Source organism: Poecilia reticulata, chromosome 14 (assembly GCF_904066995.2).
Source record: "Poecilia reticulata chromosome 14, P_reticulata-male-v2, whole genome shotgun sequence".
Classification (NCBI taxonomy): Eukaryota; Metazoa; Chordata; class Actinopteri; order Cyprinodontiformes; family Poeciliidae; genus Poecilia; species Poecilia reticulata.
In genome coordinates, this window is record NC_088843.1 from 5,325,481 (window position 1) to 5,342,508 (window position 17,028).

The 17,028-nt window shown below is 42.6% G+C and overlaps 1 protein-coding gene across 1 annotated transcript; it reads left to right on the top strand.

Moving 5' to 3' along the window:
- The first annotated feature begins 12 nt into the window (after positions 1–12).
- supt6h (SPT6 homolog, histone chaperone and transcription elongation factor) lies at positions 13–16,569 on the top strand. Its single transcript, XM_008427392.3, is given in 39 exon segments — positions 13–98; positions 281–405; positions 2,533–2,687; positions 2,758–2,931; positions 3,886–3,959; positions 4,069–4,246; positions 4,330–4,411; positions 4,569–4,824; positions 4,914–5,015; positions 5,324–5,437; positions 5,546–5,635; positions 5,856–5,998; positions 6,128–6,273; positions 6,362–6,469; positions 6,554–6,834; positions 6,919–7,073; positions 7,666–7,861; positions 8,001–8,140; positions 8,264–8,381; positions 8,478–8,554; positions 8,939–9,074; positions 9,197–9,334; positions 9,918–10,085; positions 10,172–10,299; positions 10,447–10,654; positions 10,763–10,910; positions 11,020–11,162; positions 11,245–11,385; positions 11,520–11,715; positions 11,793–11,938; positions 12,080–12,172; positions 12,261–12,374; positions 12,471–12,595; positions 12,908–13,020; positions 13,106–13,183; positions 13,760–13,938; positions 14,287–14,418; positions 14,421–14,564; positions 14,984–16,569. Coding segments are annotated over 39 exon segments (5,739 nt in total). The 5' UTR covers positions 13–62; the 3' UTR covers positions 15,443–16,569.
- Positions 16,570–17,028: the final 459 nt, after the last annotated feature.

Consider the following 17,028-nt stretch of genomic DNA (forward strand, 5'->3'; position numbering starts at 1 on the left):
CTTTTCAGATTTGTATCAGTTTTCGCTACGTCATTACAATTGTACAGCATCCATCTGAAAACATGGAACTAGCGCCTCTAGCGACTTGGAATACTAAGGTAGGTACTTTCTGTGCTTTCCGTTGTTTTTGCCTACTAACTGACCGTGCCTTGGTAATACTTTGATATAATTGGTTAAACTGAACACATTTTCAACTTATTTCAAAATATAAGATTACAGAGCGCAGATTATATGTACTGCTATCTTTTCTTTTTCTTTATCTTTTCTTGTGGACTTTAAGATAAACCAGCAGGGGGCATCGTTTTTCCATCATGGAAGGCAGAAGTTCCATATGGGTGCTACAAAATATTTAGTCACCCATCTAAGTCTGCGCCTCAACTCCTGGAGGAAGTTCCGTTGCGTAATGTAAGACCCATTTTCTCGTGAGGCGGTGAATGTTTTATGATTTATGGCGTTCAGTTTTGGTTGCTTATACATTTATTGCTGTATCTCATATGCAGATTATAACAATAATAATAAAAAGTGCGTAAAAACAACAGACTACAACAAAATTAAACTGTGCAAATAACAGCAGGGATGTAAATCCTGATTTTTTTTCTTTCAGTTATCTGACTACTACCACCATATTGGTAGATAACAGACTGTGGACCATGAGTGTGTTGAATAAAGCAATCAAATCAATCATATTATGATTTTTACGTTGATGATGATTATTATTGTTGTTTAGTGATAGTGTGAGAAACAAAATATTTAAGTTCACGTCTAGTTAAATTTATTTGAATTATTCCTCATCCTCTCTAGACGCAAGCAAGAGGCCTGATTATATTGTTTGCACGTTTGTTGGTTCCAAATGAGTGTCCACTAGGTGGCGGCAATCCGCCATAGAGTTGGTGTACTACTTACACAAAAGAAGAAGGTGAATCTTTTCCGGGACGCACAATTTTACATTACACCGGAATTGTCATCACGCCGCTTGTTCTCGGCCATTTTTAGTAGTGTAAGCTCAGAAACGCAAAACACAGCATTAAACAGTTTTTATTAAAACCATATTCGGGCTATATCACCACACTGAGACGTGTAAGTTGAAATTCATTGTTGACTTTTTAGAAAGATGTCAACATTATGACGTATTGGTAACGGTCGTTAAATCTAACGCTGCTTGTTTTTGTTCAAGCTAACGCACCGCTACGCTAACGCGTAAGCTTGCTAATGGTCGCCTCCAAGCTTGGCTTCAGAAGCAACGGTTTATTTTCCACTACCGCGAACTTGTTGCAACTGGATTTCTACTGTTACCTTTAGTCATTAAAATGTCAATAAAACCGTTTAGCATGAAATCACTCCAGTGTAGAACGATTTGTCGTTAGCTAACTTGCTAACTTTGCTAGTAATGTTAGCGTGATTTCATTTTGTTGTTCTAACGGGTTGTAACATACCAGTTGTACTATTTATCATTCGTTAAAAGGAAATATTTAATTCTCACCAGGTAGCAGTATTTGCATATGTAGCTAGTTATTGTATTGGAGGCAGTTTGCCTTGTGGTTAATTCCGACGATGTTGGATCTACGCACTGCGACATATTTTTAAAAGCGTTGTTGTAGTTTTCTTGTTGTAACGCAGGTATTATAATTTATTGACTGAAAATAACGACTCAGACTCAAAGCAATCCCGGTTTTATCCCTGGCCTGAATAATTTAATCTCTATTAATGTTAATTCTCTGTGCCACAAATGAAGAATCATTATGTAAAAGTCTAAGGGCTTTGAGGGAGGAAAGGACTTTTGAATCTCAGTCCTCCATTGCAGCGAGATTATCCTCTTACTGCTGCTGCTGCTTTTTTTAGCTAAATAAATGTAAAACAAAAAACAAGGATTCGGTTCTCTTTCTGTCCCAAGTAGTGACATAAACATAATATTACATTTATGGGTTGTGCTTCTTTATTATCCAAACAGGTGATTTTCTTTCCTACATGAAAGATAAATGTGCAGGACTCTGCTTGATACAGTCAAAGAAAACTCTTCATTACTCTGTAAGGTTATCTCACATCTTACCAAAAGGATTTTAACAGTGAACATTTTAGTAGTTTTGAAACTATCTTTTTTGAACCATTTTCAACATAACCAGCAGTTGCTGGCCTATTCCTGAGTCTAAGTTATTTTAATGAGATGCCAGAGAATATCCTGCAGTAAACAGTTTTTTGGGGGGGTGGAAGGATTATATAGTACAAACCCTTCCCCATCTGTAGCAACACACAGCTGGTCCTCTGGCTCAAAGTTGTCTGATTCATTTTTCTGTTATTTTCAGACTCAAAAACATCAAACGTCAGCCATAATGTTAAATTTAAAGCAGAGCCACTTAAACTTTGCCAATAAATTATGCAATTAATTGTTACATTATTGCTGCGGTAGGGTTAATTGTTGCATTTCTGTTTCAAATAAAAGCAGTTGGATTGTGTGTTACACATTAATGTGTTAAAATGTTCAAAATCATTGAAACATGACATGACAGCTTCTTGTTGACCCTGATGCACGTTTAGGTGTCAGGGAAGTTGTCGTCCCACAGCGTTGTGCGTCTTCCCAGCCACCGCAGCCATGTCAGACTTCATTGATAGCGAGGCCGAGGAATCGGAGGAGGAGTTTGAAGAGAGCGACCTGAAACCTAAGAAGACCCAGAGGTTCTTGGAGGAAGATGGTAAGATGCGGACGCTTTAGCTCGAAACCTTTGAGGGCTTTCGGTTTTCTCATTCCTCATTTCACAACAGATGAAGAAGAGGATGTTGAGAATCCAGAGGAGCAGGATGAGCACGGAAATCTACGCGGACTAATTGACGACGATGATGATGAGGAGGGAGAGGGGGAAGAAGAGGCCGGGAAAAGCAACAGTGGTGCAGGAAGCGACTCAGAGGAGGAAGTAAAACATTGGCGGAAAAAGCGGAGTAAGTTTACTTGATGTTAATTTTAACGGTGTCTAATATCACTAATCAAACTATTATTAAATTATTTGTAGATGTAATAAATGTCTACTAACTGTGTTATTACATGGATTACAGCAGAGATGCTCTGATCAAGCTTTTGTGGTTTTGATTCTGACATTTGAATGGAAATATCCTTTGCTTTACCATTTACCTCTATTTTTTTTTTTTTATCATTGTGTTTGATTTGCTAAAATGATTAAACCACAAAGGCATTGTTGGCTATACAGCTGCAATTTTTTTTTCAAAATATCATCAGATGCATTTAGATTGAGAAGAACACACAGTAAGTGTTTGAGCAACTTGTTCTTTCCAGTTGTGAGCTGCTAGTTGTGAATACACTGCTGAAAGAAAACACAAATCAGAACGCAGTGATCATAAAAAAATTAACTGCTGATGATGAATCCCTTGATTTAAATGAACAAGCGTTCACCAACTGAATGGGTTTTTTTATTACATGACGTAAACTTCAAATGAAACCTGCACAGAAATTGACAAAAGTTTTAATATTGTTTTGGAAAAATTTATCACATTGAGGGGAAAAAAATTAATCTCTTCCTTTAAATCTTCTCTCTTTCCTCAAGTTTCTCCCACTTTAAATCCAGAGAAACAAAGGTTTGCTTAAACAGATAAAAAAAAATCTACCTTCATGTTTTCCTTTTTCAGAAATGGATCCAAATATATATTCAGATGGGATTTATTGGTTCTGGGTAGGAACGGCTAAAATGATTCTTAGTTTGTGACTGAACAGCAAATTAAAAATGTTTAAGATGTTTTTTAGTTTTCCAGCTGAAATGCCAATATTTTTATGTCACAAAAAACACAAGATGTTGAAGTACAAATCATTTGTTTATTTATTGTAAATGTAAATTCATCTCGTCTCTGTTGCCAAACCTTTTTCCTGTTTTTTTGTCGTAGCTTACGATGACTGCCTGGACGACGATGATCTTGACTTGATTGAGGAAAATCTTGGTGTCAAAGTGAAAAGGAGGGTAAGAAAATAAAATATTTTCCTCCCGTTCAGCGTCGAACACATGATGTTTCCGCTCTTTCGTTGCCTCCTTTTTCAATCTCAAACCTGCTTATCGGCTTGTTTTATAGAAGAAGAAATACGACCGCGTTAAAATGCTGGACGACGATGAAGATGACGACGAGAAGGACTTGATCGCGGATGAGATTTTTCACGTTGACGGTGAGGGAGAGCTGGAGGACGGCGAAGCCGTCGACGAACCCATTCAACAAGCAGACGAGGAAGAAGAGGGCGAAGATGAAGAGTCAGGTTGGCAAAAAGATCTAAAAGAGATCCTGTTGTTAATGTTGTAACTCTCGATGTGTTAATGCGAGTGTGTGTTTGACCCACAGACATAGATGATTTTATCGTGGATGATGACGGACAGCCCATCACCAAGAAGAGAGGAAAGAAGTTCTCAGGATACACAGACGCGTGAGTTCCCAGATTTCTGCTGAAATTTATTGTCCTGAAAATGTTTCCAGCGAGACGCTTTTGTGTCTTTTTATGTTTTCTCTAAGAAACGAATCCATCAGTGTGGAAGGTTGACGTCAGGAATCCCTGAAAACAGATTTCTCTTTTTGTTTTCCAGAGCCCTCCAGGAGGCCCAGGAGATTTTTGGCGGAGACTTTGACTTTGCCGACTTTGACGCAGACGCCTATGACCAGGGGGAAGAGGAAGAGGAGGATCAAGACGAAGAGGGCTGGGACCGGCCCAAGAAGCAGACCAAGAGGAGGCAGGGGAGGAAGAGCATCTTTGAGCTGTATGAGCCCAGCGAGCTGGAGAGCAGTCACATGACCGACCAGGACAACGAGATCCGCTCCACTGACATGCCAGAGCGGTTCCAGGTCTGTGCTGCTGGTTCTGTTTGTGTAAACCCGGTTTTCCATGTTGAGCTTGGCGTTGTTGCTGGATCTGCTGCTGCTCTGCTCTGCAGTTGCGTTCAATCCCTGTTAAACCTGCTGAGGATGATGAGTTGGAGGAAGAAGCAGAGTGGATCTTCAGACACGGATTCTCCACTCTGACCATCTCCATGCAGGTACTGGTTTCGTTCCAGGCCTCATTAAGCACAGACTGGTTATCGGAATCAAGATGTAGAGGAGCTCTGCTACCTCTGTTTAATTAAATCCAACAAGTTATATAAACAGAAAAGCTGGAAGACAGAACCTGCACTTTTTTGTTGTAGATTTTATTTTTACATTTTGTGATGTTGTGGTATTTTTATTCAAGATTATCATTGAGGCAGAATCTAAAGACTTCATCCCTGTTTAGTCCACTTTTTGGGTCTCGTTTTCAAGCTTATTCTCACAAATATTAATGTTCTTTCTGTTTTGATGACCACTAAAGGAAAGCACCGACTATCTTGATAGAGGAACCACAACAAACTTCAGCAGGAAAGGACCCAGCACCATTGCCAAAATCAAAGAGGCTCTGAACTTCATGAGAAATCAGCAGTTTGAGGTGCGGTGGGTTTCATCAAGTCGTGAAACTTCAACTCATTACTGAGTTGTTTCCATGTTGGAATCTAGAACCTGACAGATTTGTTTTATGTTGAAACCTTTTCTCCAGGTTCCATTCATAGCTTTCTATAGAAAGGAATATGTAGAGCCAGAGCTGAACATCAACGACCTGTGGAAGGTGTGGCAGTGGGATGAGAAGGTATTCTAACAACCAGCTTCTCTCAAAGCAATTTATCACAAGTTCAACACTTAAACAATTATACTGTACATGTTGCTTCTAAATAAGCTTGATTATAAATATAATTCTTAATTTCCATTTGCATGATTTATTGTTTTTCTCTCTTCTCTCTCTACCAAAAACTGGATGATGAAAGTCTTCAATCTGTTATTGACTTTTTAATTTTCCTTCCTCTGATCAGTGGACGCAGCTGAAAACCCGGAAGCAGAACCTGACCCGTCTGTTCCAGAAGATGCAGTCCTTCCAGTTTGAGCAGATATCTGCAGACCCGGACAAACCGCTGGCTGACGGCATCCGCCCTCTGGACACAGCAGACATGGAGCGGTACGGCTTGTTTCTGACTGGACTGCACAGGAAAACACGCAGCAGCACAATAAAGTTCATGTTTTTAAATGTATTTGTGTCTGCCTCTCAGTTCTAGTAAACTCCAACATCTTTTATCACATTTTAAAGGCTGAAGGACGTGCAGACTCTCGAAGAGCTGAGCGATGTTTACAATCACTTTTTGCTCTACTACGGCCGAGACATCCCGAAGATGCAGAACGCGGCAAAATCCAAGAAGAAGAAACTCAAGAAAATCAAAGAAGTGTCAGAAGACGGTAAGCAGGATTACACGAGAAAACCGATTTATTATTTCCTGGTGAGTTGAAACCTTTTTGGCCGTGTTCTGACGTTCTCTAATTTTAGGAGAGGAAGAGGAGTATGAGGTTGAAGAAGAGGAGGAGCAGAAAGGTCCCGACCTGAAGCTGGCGTCTCGTAGGGATATGTACAGCATCTGTCAAAGTGTTGGACTCGGTTCGTCACTTTTCCTGCTACACATCCCACCAAGTGTTGTGTCAGAGCAACGCCGTTATATTTCTGTGTCCATATTTCCACCAGACGGCCTGGCTAAAAAGTTCGGATTGACCCCAGAGCAGTTCGGAGAGAATCTGCGAGACAGTTACCAACGCCACGAGACAGAGCAGTTCCCCGCCGAGCCACTGGAGCTGGCCAAAGATTACATCTGCAGTCAGTTCTCGACTCCCGAGGCGGTGCTGGAAGGGACCCGGTACATGGTGGCCATGCAGATTGCCCGAGAGCCGCTGGTCAGGCACGTTCTCCGTCAGACGTTCCAGGAGAGAGCCAAGATCAACACCAAACCTACAAAGAAAGGCAAAAAGGTACGAGAACGAGCAGAATGAGCTTTAAATGTGGACATGTGGGGGAAAACAGTTTCCTAACTCGTCTTGTTTTCTGTCCAACAGGAGGTAGACGAAGCTCATTTTGCATATTCCTTTAAATATCTGAAGAATAAACCTGTGAAAGAGCTGAATGGGGATCAGTTCCTGAAGATGTGCCTGGCAGAGGACGAGGGTCTTCTTTCCATTGATATCTGCATAGATCTAATAGGAGTCAAAGGGTAAGTTAACAATAACTTCCCCTTTACTCTGATACCCCTACTTAAAATCCAGTTTAATAAATTCACCTAATCAGAGTTGATAACAGCGTTTGTTTTTATGTAATTTACTCTCGGTTTAAATGTGAGCATTGTGTGACGGCATCAGAGCTGAAGAATCTGCACAACTAAATGTTTATGACTTTCATATTTCTGACTTTTCAATTGAAAAAAATTGAGAACTTTATCTTTTTCCTTTTGTTTTAAAAATATGCACTACTCTACTTCAGTTTTTTGTACATTACTGACAACGTTATTGAATTTACAGAGGGAAATAAAGAGGTTAATAAAATTATAAACTCTTAATTCTAAACTTTTTAAGCAGCAGTTGGTTTCCTAACTTGTATGAATTTTAGCAAAAGATAAGTAACTGTCGGACACAGACCTGAATGGGGATCAGTTTAAAGTTTAAAGTTGTAGCTTTAAACTCAGTAAACGATGAGCTGAAGCTCAGCAACGATGAGCTGAAGCTCAGTAAACGATGAGCTGAAGCTCAATAAACGATGAGCTGAAGCTCACGTTCTCTCCTCACTCCCGTGTTTCTTCTGTTTTGTAGGTATGCTGGGGACCAGACCTACTTTGATGAGATCAAGCAGTTTTACTACAGGGACGAGTTCAGCCACCAGGTGCAGGAGTGGAACAGGCAGCGAACGCTCGCCATAGAGCGAGCGCTCAACCAGTTCCTTTACCCCCAGATGGCCAAAGAGCTCAAGAGCAAACTGATCGCTGAGGCTAAAGAGAGCATCGTCAAGGTAACGCCTCAGACAATCCACAATAAGTCTTTTAACATTCACCACAGTTTTACATCAGATTGCCCCCAAGGCAAACTTCTTGCTGATCTATTTTTCTGAAATGATTGTTAAATAACTTGTTTCTCATTTGTTTTTAAAGTCCTGCTGCCGCCGGTTGTATAACTGGCTGAAGGTGGCTCCTTACCGGCCCGACCAGCAGGTGGAGGAAGATGACGACCTGATGGATGAGAGCCAGGGGAAAGGCATCCGTGTGCTGGGTGTGGCCTACGCTCCCAGCAGGTCGGTGTCCAACAGTTACTTATCTTTTGCTAAAATTCATACAAGGAAGTCAAGTTTGAAGATAGAAAATCATGTAGCGTTTGCTTTTGGAAGAGCTTTAAAGATTTCTGTTTCCTCTGACAGAGACACTCCAGTTTTCTGTGCTTTGATCAACGGGGATGGAGAGGTAGTGGACTTCCTGCGCTTGCCGTACTTCATGAAGAGGAGGAATGCCTTCAGGGAGGACGAGAGAGAGAAAAAGGTTCATAAACAGAAACTGGTTTTGATTTTAGATGTTCAGATTTGGTCTCTGAGTGAATTTTTGAAATATTTTTTCTGTTGTCTCCATCACCTACAGGCTCATGACGTTGAAAATCTGAAGAGGTTTCTTTCCAGCAAGAAACCTCATGTAGTGGCTGTTGCTGGGGAGAATAGGTGAGAAATTGGTTATTTTATTATATCAGTGCCTATTGATACTGATATAACTGGGATGAAGGATTTTCAATAAAGTATTAAAGATTTATCATGTTCAACACTTAAAAAACATGGTTTTGTGGCCAAATAAATTGTTGTTCCTAACATTTCAGTACAGAGTTTTGTTCCACTGCATCCTCCACAGTAGTTTCATTTCACATCCTTTGTGTGGATCTGCAGTTATAAGTTATAGCAGCTCCACGTCTCTTCTAAACTGTGTTTTTTATTTTACCCACACCAGCTAAATATAACTGAGCAGGAAACACTGAATGTACTTTAGGAACTGATCAGATTTATTAGAAGTTATGACGGATCTAAGAGGCTAAATATGAGCTTCCTGTGCAGAGATGCTCAGATGATCATGGAGGACATCAAGAGGACCATCAGTGAGCTGGAGCAAGAGTCTTCTCTGCCGGCCGTCGGGGTGGAGCTGGTGGACAACGAACTGGCCACGCTGTACATGAACAGCAAGAAGTCGGAGGTAAATTCTTGATTAATCCTGCAGACTGAGTTTTATGCAACATTTTAACCATCAAGGTTTTTTTTTGTTTTTTTTTTACAGTTGTATTGCTGGTTTTCATCAGAACCTTCTTATTTTTGCAGAATGATTTCAGGGATTACCCTCCCCTGCTGCGACAAGCTGTCTCCGTCGCCAGGAAGATCCAGGATCCCCTGATCGAATACGCTCAGGTCTGCAGCACCGATGAAGACATTCTCTGCCTCAAGTTACACCCACTGCAGGTGAGACTCCTCGGAGGCGGATTCATGAACTTTAACCCGTAAATCACATATAAAAGGCTACTGTGACAAAAATGCTCATTTCAACTCGGTTGGACAGCACTGACTTCAAGCTTTATGAAAGTTGTGTTTTTATGTCAGTTTTGTTTTTTATTTACTTCCAAATAAAACCAGATTTATGATCAAGCATTTTCACCATAAATTTGTGAGCATTTTTCGCATTTGCTGCTCATTCGGTGAACGCCTTGTGACCAGGAAGTGCTTGATTGCAATACGACACCCATTTTTCCAGTTTTCTTAAATGCACCACATTTCTAAAACAACTAATGAAACGTTTTTGTCGGTGGAGAGAGTTTTGGAGACGGGAAGAGAACGGAGCGCGTGACGTTTTGGATTTTACTGGGAGTGTTTTGGATGAGTTTTTAGGACTGTAAGTGTTAGAGTTCATGAGTCGACCCACGACCTTAGAGGGTTAATGCTAATGAACAGGCTTGGTTTTTTTATGCTCATCATTTTATGCTCTGTTTGTCAAACAAACATGGCGTACACCTAAAGCACATATTCATGAATGTTTGCTCTTTCTTAGGAACATGTGGTGAAGGAGGATTTGCTTAACGCGCTCTACTGTGAATTCATCAACCGGGTCAACGAGGTCGGTGTGGACGTGAACCGAGCGATTGCTCATCCCCACACTCAGAGCCTGGTCCAGTATGTCTGCGGTCTGGGGCCAAGGAAGGGAGCCCACCTCCTCAAGGTCAGAATTTCACTGGTCATCTCGATTCAAATCAAACATTTCTTCATCATTTTCTGTCTGCGGACCATCTGTGTTTATCTGAGCAGATCTTAAAGCAGAACAACACTCGTCTGGAGAACAGAACGCAGCTGGTCACCATGTGCCACATGGGACCCAAAGTTTTCATCAACTGCGCTGGTTTCATCAAGATCGACACGGCATCACTGGGCGACAGGTCGGTGCATTAACGTGGGATTTATAACAATAAACTGTTTGAAACTTTATTTAACACAAAAGCAGAAATGTTGATATCTACGGCATATTGTTGCACCAGTTTGTTTTGTTTTTTTAATCGACATCTTCTCTCTGAAACTCACGGCAGTACGGACTCCTACATAGAAGTGCTGGACGGCTCTCGGGTCCACCCCGAGACGTACGAGTGGGCTCGCAAGATGGCCGTTGATGCCCTCGAGTACGACGAGTCTGCAGAAGATGCGAACCCGGCCGGAGCTCTGGAGGAGATCCTGGAAAACCCGGAACGCCTCAAGGATCTGGACCTGGACGCCTTCGCTGAGGAGCTGGAGAGACAGGTCAGTGAGCAGTGAGAGAGGAGATGCTCAGACAGTGAAGACGTAGTCAGAGTGAAATGAAGCTGAGGAGGCGGGCGGTCTCTTTCTGCTTTTTTCCTCTCCCTGTAGGGCTACGGCAACAAGGGAATCACACTGTATGACATCCGAGCAGAGCTGAGCTGCAGGTACAAAGACCTCAGGGTTCCTTACAGAGTTCCCAACACAGAGGAGGTCTTCAATCTGCTCACCAAGGAAACCCCAGAGACCTTTTATATCGGTACACATAGACTCCCAATACTCACAAACCTCTTTGCAGTAGAAATCCTAAACCTCACAGGTGGAAAATGTGTTGCATTGTTTACATTTCTGCACCCTTTTTCTTTCAGGTAAGCTAATAACGAGTGTAGTGACCGGTATCGCTCACCGGCGGCCTCAGGGAGAGAGCTACGACCAGGCCATCCGGAACGACGCCACAGGCCTGTGGCAGTGTCCCTTCTGCCAGCAGGACAATTTCCCAGAGCTGAGTGAGGTACCAGAGCCGCTAAAAGGAAACAGAATGAACTCTCAGAGCTGAGAGTCGTCTTTGTTCCTGACATTTTGTCTTTGTTTAGGTGTGGAATCACTTTGACAGCGGCTCCTGTCCCGGTCAGGCCATCGGGGTTCGGAGCAGGCTAGATAACGGCGTCCAGGGATTCATTCCCACCAAATTCCTGAGCGACAAAGTGGTGAAACACCCTGAGGAGAGGGTCAAGGTGAATAATCCGTGCTTGATTTGCTGACTTTTTTTTCTTTTGTTTACTTCACCTGCAAAAAAGAACTCCATTCCCAGTCCTATAAACCTTTGACTTGTGTGATTTTAAAAAAAAATGTTCGTCTGTTGCCTCAGGTGGGCATGACGGTTCACTGCAGGATCATGAAGATCGATATCGAGAAGTTCAGCGTTGACCTCACGTGCCGCACCTCAGATCTGATGGACAAGAACAACGAGTGGAAGCTTCCCAAGGACAGTTACTACGACTTTGACATGGAGGCCGAGGACCAGAAGCTGGACGAGGAGCTCAAAAAGAAACAGCAGCGCACACGTCAGTATAAACAAAAAGAGTTCATACACCCGCACAGTCGAGCTCCTTACGATTGCACTTCTGGTTTCTCCCCTCAGCGTACATAAAGCGTGTGATCGCCCACCCCAACTTCCACAACATCAGTTTCAGCCAGGCAGAGAAGATGATGGAGACGCTGGACCAGGGAGACCTGATCATCAGGCCCAGCAGCAAAGGGGAGAACCACCTCACCGTCACCTGGAAAGTAAGCGAGACAGACGGGAACGGGGGGGGGATAATTCAGCTGGTGCAAAAAGAAAATGTAAATCTCAAAATAAACTTTGGATTGATTATTATCAATCCATTATTGTTTAATTTGTCTCCAATCTGCGTGTTTTCTTTTTAGGTGGCTGACGGTATCTACCAGCACGTGGATGTGAGGGAAGAAGGTAAAGAAAATGCTTTCAGCTTGGGCCACACACTCTGGATCAATACTGAGGTGAGTTATTTTACTTCACATTTAACGTTCGGACATATTTCTGTGGTTGCCACGTCTTTTAAAGACGACTTGCTGCTCCGCTCTGCAGGAGTTTGAAGATCTAGATGAAATTACAGCTCGGTACATTCAGCCGATGGCCTCGTTTGCACGAGATCTGTTGGGACATAAATACTTCCAGGACTGCAATGGAGGAAATAAGGAGGTTTGCATGGATTTCTTTTTTCTGCTGTCTTTAGATTGTCATTTATTTGTAGTCCTCTGTCTTCTCATGCCGTTTGTTTTGTTGTGTCTTTGATAGAAAATGGAGGAATTATTGATCAGGACGAAGCGAGAGAAGCCGACTTTCATTCCTTACTTTATTTCAGCCTGCAAAGAACTGCCAGGAAAGTTTATTTTGGGCTACCAGCCTCGTGGAAAACCTCGGTAGGTCGAACGTCTCGTTGTAATAACGGCTTGGTGAAATGTTTTTACAAAGAACACCGAGTTTTCTTTTAGAGACGGACAGATTCTGATAAAAAGTTACTGTTTGAGGTGGATTCTCCTCCACAGAACTTCAGGCAGAAAGCAGCTTTTAACTTTACTGTACCTCTACATGAAGTCATCTTTTAGTAATAAGAAATAAAACAATAATCTGAACTATTTTAATTTGGGGCAAAAGAAAAGAAAATGGAAAAAAATCCTGTGAAATAAACTGTGTTAAAGCTAAATGTCCTTGTTTTTTCCTTCTGCCTGTAGGGTTGAGTATGTGACCATCACCCCAGATGGTTTCCGGTACCGTTCCCAGATATTTCCCACAGTGAACGGACTCTTTCGATGGTTCAAGGACCACTATCAGGAGCCGGTGCCAGGTATTAAAGCAGTAACTTTCACTGAAAGAGCCTCATAAATCCGTTAAAGCGCCGCAGAGGTCTGACATTTTCTCCCCCTTCACAGGTATCACTCCCACCAACAGCAGCAGAACCAGAACCCCTGCATCTCTCAACGCAACGCCAGCCAATATTAACATCGCAGGTGAGTCCAGATTCCTCCACACTAAAATCCTGACGCATTTTTTAGTGCAACATATTCCCTCCAGGGTTCGGGCAGGTGCTTGAAATCCTTGAAAATGTTTTCAAGGGTTGGAAAGTGCTTGATATTCAAACTGTACAGTTTGATTAAAAGCCTAAATTTGGAAACAGCGTTTTCTTTTTGTAACTTTAAATACTTTGCTAAGCGTCTAATTTGAGCAGGAAGGTCGTTTATTGTGACATCATGAATATTTATTGTCAAATGGCTCAATTGATTTGTGTAACCGGGATAAAAGTTGGTTTTATTTTAACGTTAAACAACGTAACTGAAATTAGGGGATTATTTTGTTGAATTAGTTCTTAGTTCAGTCAGTTCTATACGATACAAGTGAAATAGACTTTTCCTAACTTTTCTTTTTCTTTTTGTTTCCCCTAGAATATAGAATACTATCACAATAACAGTAATAAATAAAACCATATAATAGTGAATAATTCACTTGTATTTTCTCCAGAGAAAGATGCTGGAAAAGCTCAAAGAAGTGATTGAATTTTACAAACTCTGTCCCTCCTTCCTCCTCAGACTTAACGCGAGCCGTCAACGCCCTCCCACGCAACATGACTTCCCAGATGTTCAACGCCATCGCCGCGGTGACGGGCCAGGGCCAGAACCCCAACGCCACCCCTGCACAGTGGGGCTCCAGCCAGTACGGCTACGGCGGCAGCACAGGAGGAGGGGGAGGCAGCTCCTCTGCTTATCATGTAACTGTTGGGGCTTAAAGCAGGCCGAATAAAGCTTCATTTCATGATTTCTAGAGGATGCAGCGGTCTATTTGTGGTGATGAAAGATACAAGACGACCTGAGCTCTTGTGGTGTTAGTGAAACAGGAGGCTTAGAGAAAATCGCTGCAGCTCAGGATAAATGTCACCTTCTGTTTAGGCACAGCATTACCAAGAGTAAGTGAAACATTAGCAGTAAGACATCAGTGATCAGTTGTGGAAGCTAAGACTTTATTTCAGACTGAAGCCGAGTCATTTTGAGATAATTACAGCTGCACTTCAGCCACACATAACAAAGGATTTAATTCTGAGGTCTTTGTTTCCTCGCAGGTGTTTGCTACACCGCAGCAGCCCATGGCGACGCCCATGATGACGCCCAGTTACTCCTACACAACGCCGAGCCAGCAGGCCCTCGGCACCCCCCAGTATCCGGGCTCCACCCCCCAGTCCTCACACGTACACGCCCACCCACACCTGCCACATCCCAGCCACCACGGCGCCGCCAGCAGCCACCACGGCCACGCCTCCAGCACGCCGTCCTCCTCCTCCTCGTCCCGCAGAGGAACGCCGCAGCAGCAGCAGGCGCCGACGACGCCGCAGCAGCCAAAGTGAGTTCATCTCCTCAAGCACTTATTTTGTCCTCAACAGTTAATCAATGATTGTCAATTTGTGGTTTGTTAGATTAAAATTAGTCCCAACTGATGAATTAATAACCAGAGGTGAAGCAGTCGTCTAAGAGTAGCACTACATTTTTTTACTCAAGTAAAAGCAAAAAGTAGCCGTCCAGGAAATTACCCACACGTACACGCCGTCTTCATTCAAGAGAAAACTCAGGTTTTTAGAAAATGGCAGCTTGGCAATTAATCATTAGTTGATCTATAAGATCAATGAACTTTAGATTAAATCATTAATCGATATCTTGCGTCCCTGTTCTGAACTGATGCTTTTCTGACTGCGTTGGCGTTCTGCCACCAGGTGGCGGTGGGGAACCTCCAGTCCTGACATCCCTCTCTCTCCTCCCCTACAGGCCGAGCAGCAGCGCCTCCTCCTCGGCGGTCGACTGGGGCAAGATGGCCGAACAGTGGCTGAAGGAGAAGGAAGCAGAGGACAGGAAGAAAACCCAGAGGATGACGCCGCGGCCTTCGCCCAGCCCCATGATCGAGAGCACGCCCATGTCGCTCGCCGGAGACGCCACGCCCCTGCTGGACGAAATGGACCGATAGGACACAGAGGGGGGCGTTGCTGCACCCCCTCACCCCCCTCTACTTCACCCTTTGTACTGCCTCACCTGGATGACCTTTCACCCTTTATTCCGTTCATGTATTCATGCAGCAGTCGACATGGTGTCAACATTCATGCCACCTCATTTCCTGCTGTCATCTCATGCCAGGTGTTTTATGTCCTCTCCTTTTGCCAATCTCCTCTGGCCGCAAAGCGTTTTTGCATGTCATGCAGAAAAGTAGTACAAAGATATATATATATATAAAAAAAAATACTTGAAGTTTGAGTTACATTTGGGAAATGGACCTGCACAGACACTGACAGACAAGCTGTCCTATCTTTGGTTCTGCTTTTAGTTTGATCTTTGAGCGGTTTTGGCAGAAGGGAAGCGTCGACATGTGGAGTTTTGAAAGCAGTTGCCAAAACAACGCTTTGCCAAGCCAATCAGGAAATTTAATATTTGTACGGAAATGCGTCAGTATGAATAAAGACTTATTTTTTTCTTTGAACTTTAAGACTCTGCTCGTCACATCTGTCAAAATAAACACAAACGTAACTGAACAGACTGATAGCGAGTTAGCAGAGCGGGGTTTCTGAAGGACAGACGTGGGCTAATGCTAATTGTGTTATGATCAGCTGACTTTGGCAGAAATCCCCTGATGTGAACATGAGCAACTCTGGGAACAGTGGCTCCCCTTAGTTACCTTTTTGTTTTAAAAGTTGATTTTTTTAATAGGAAACTGAGATGTTTGACAAAATCCTAGTTTTGTCAGCTACGCGTCTTCAAGTTTACCCGAACTCGATGCATTTTAAATGTTTGCGGTTTCACTTTACCCAGAGTTACGTTTTCCACTCTTAACTCGTCACGAGACGGCATCAGCAAAATGTTTCACACCTGCAGCTGTGAAGTCACGATGCTTCAGCGGAGGATTTAGTTTTTGCAACACTACTGGAAGAAGATCCGATCAGACAGATTCCTGCCTACTCTGTTCATATTCCCAACTCTGTAATATTCAGAACTGCACGCATTTATTTCAGTAGAATGAATATTAAAAAAAACACATTTTGTGATCGTCTTTTTGGCATTTCAAGGCCGCTCTGCTTCCCTCTTGACTCGTGTCTGTGTCCCACAGTACAAGCAAGCAGCACTGGTTTGTAATGGTGTGCTTAAATCTGCGTTGTGCAACGTATCATGGTTTCATGAGATGCATTTTCTTTTAAAATAATGTTTTTAAGTAAGCAGACTTGGTTTGAGTTGCCAGGTTATGAAACTGAACCTGAGGGACTGGTTGGTTGTCAGCAGCAGTTGGTTCTGGTAGAGAAATGTCGTCTTTGATTCTGCTGATGACCTTTTCTACCTGACATCTCTTTAATAAAAGTGTTCATAGTAAACTCTCTGTCTTGTTCATGCCTAATTGAAAACACAGAACCTCTGGAGATGGGATTAAAGTATCAATATGTTTGGTGCAACCGTTTTTACTGGAAAGTATTCAGTGATACTTTCATGGAACCAGTAATGGAAATATTAGCAGAAGAGCAAACACACTTGATTCTTGGGGTTTGCAAATATTAACTTACTCTGTGTTAGTAATTCTTAGCGTAAAACCAATGAGATGAAACAAAATTTAAATGAATTTTTCCAGGCACAAAGTACAATTTTTTTCAATTTTGAAGTGTAACTTCAAAGAAATTTAACTTAAAATTGGGGTTCTGTCTCTTTAAGACGCTCCTGCTCAACACAACAGTGTTTCTCCATTAAGCCTTTAGCAATAGTTTTACCTGCGTTGGACTAAGAAGTAGCTCCTATGATGAGCTCAGCAGATCCACAGGTCCATTGTTGCTGCCGCTAGT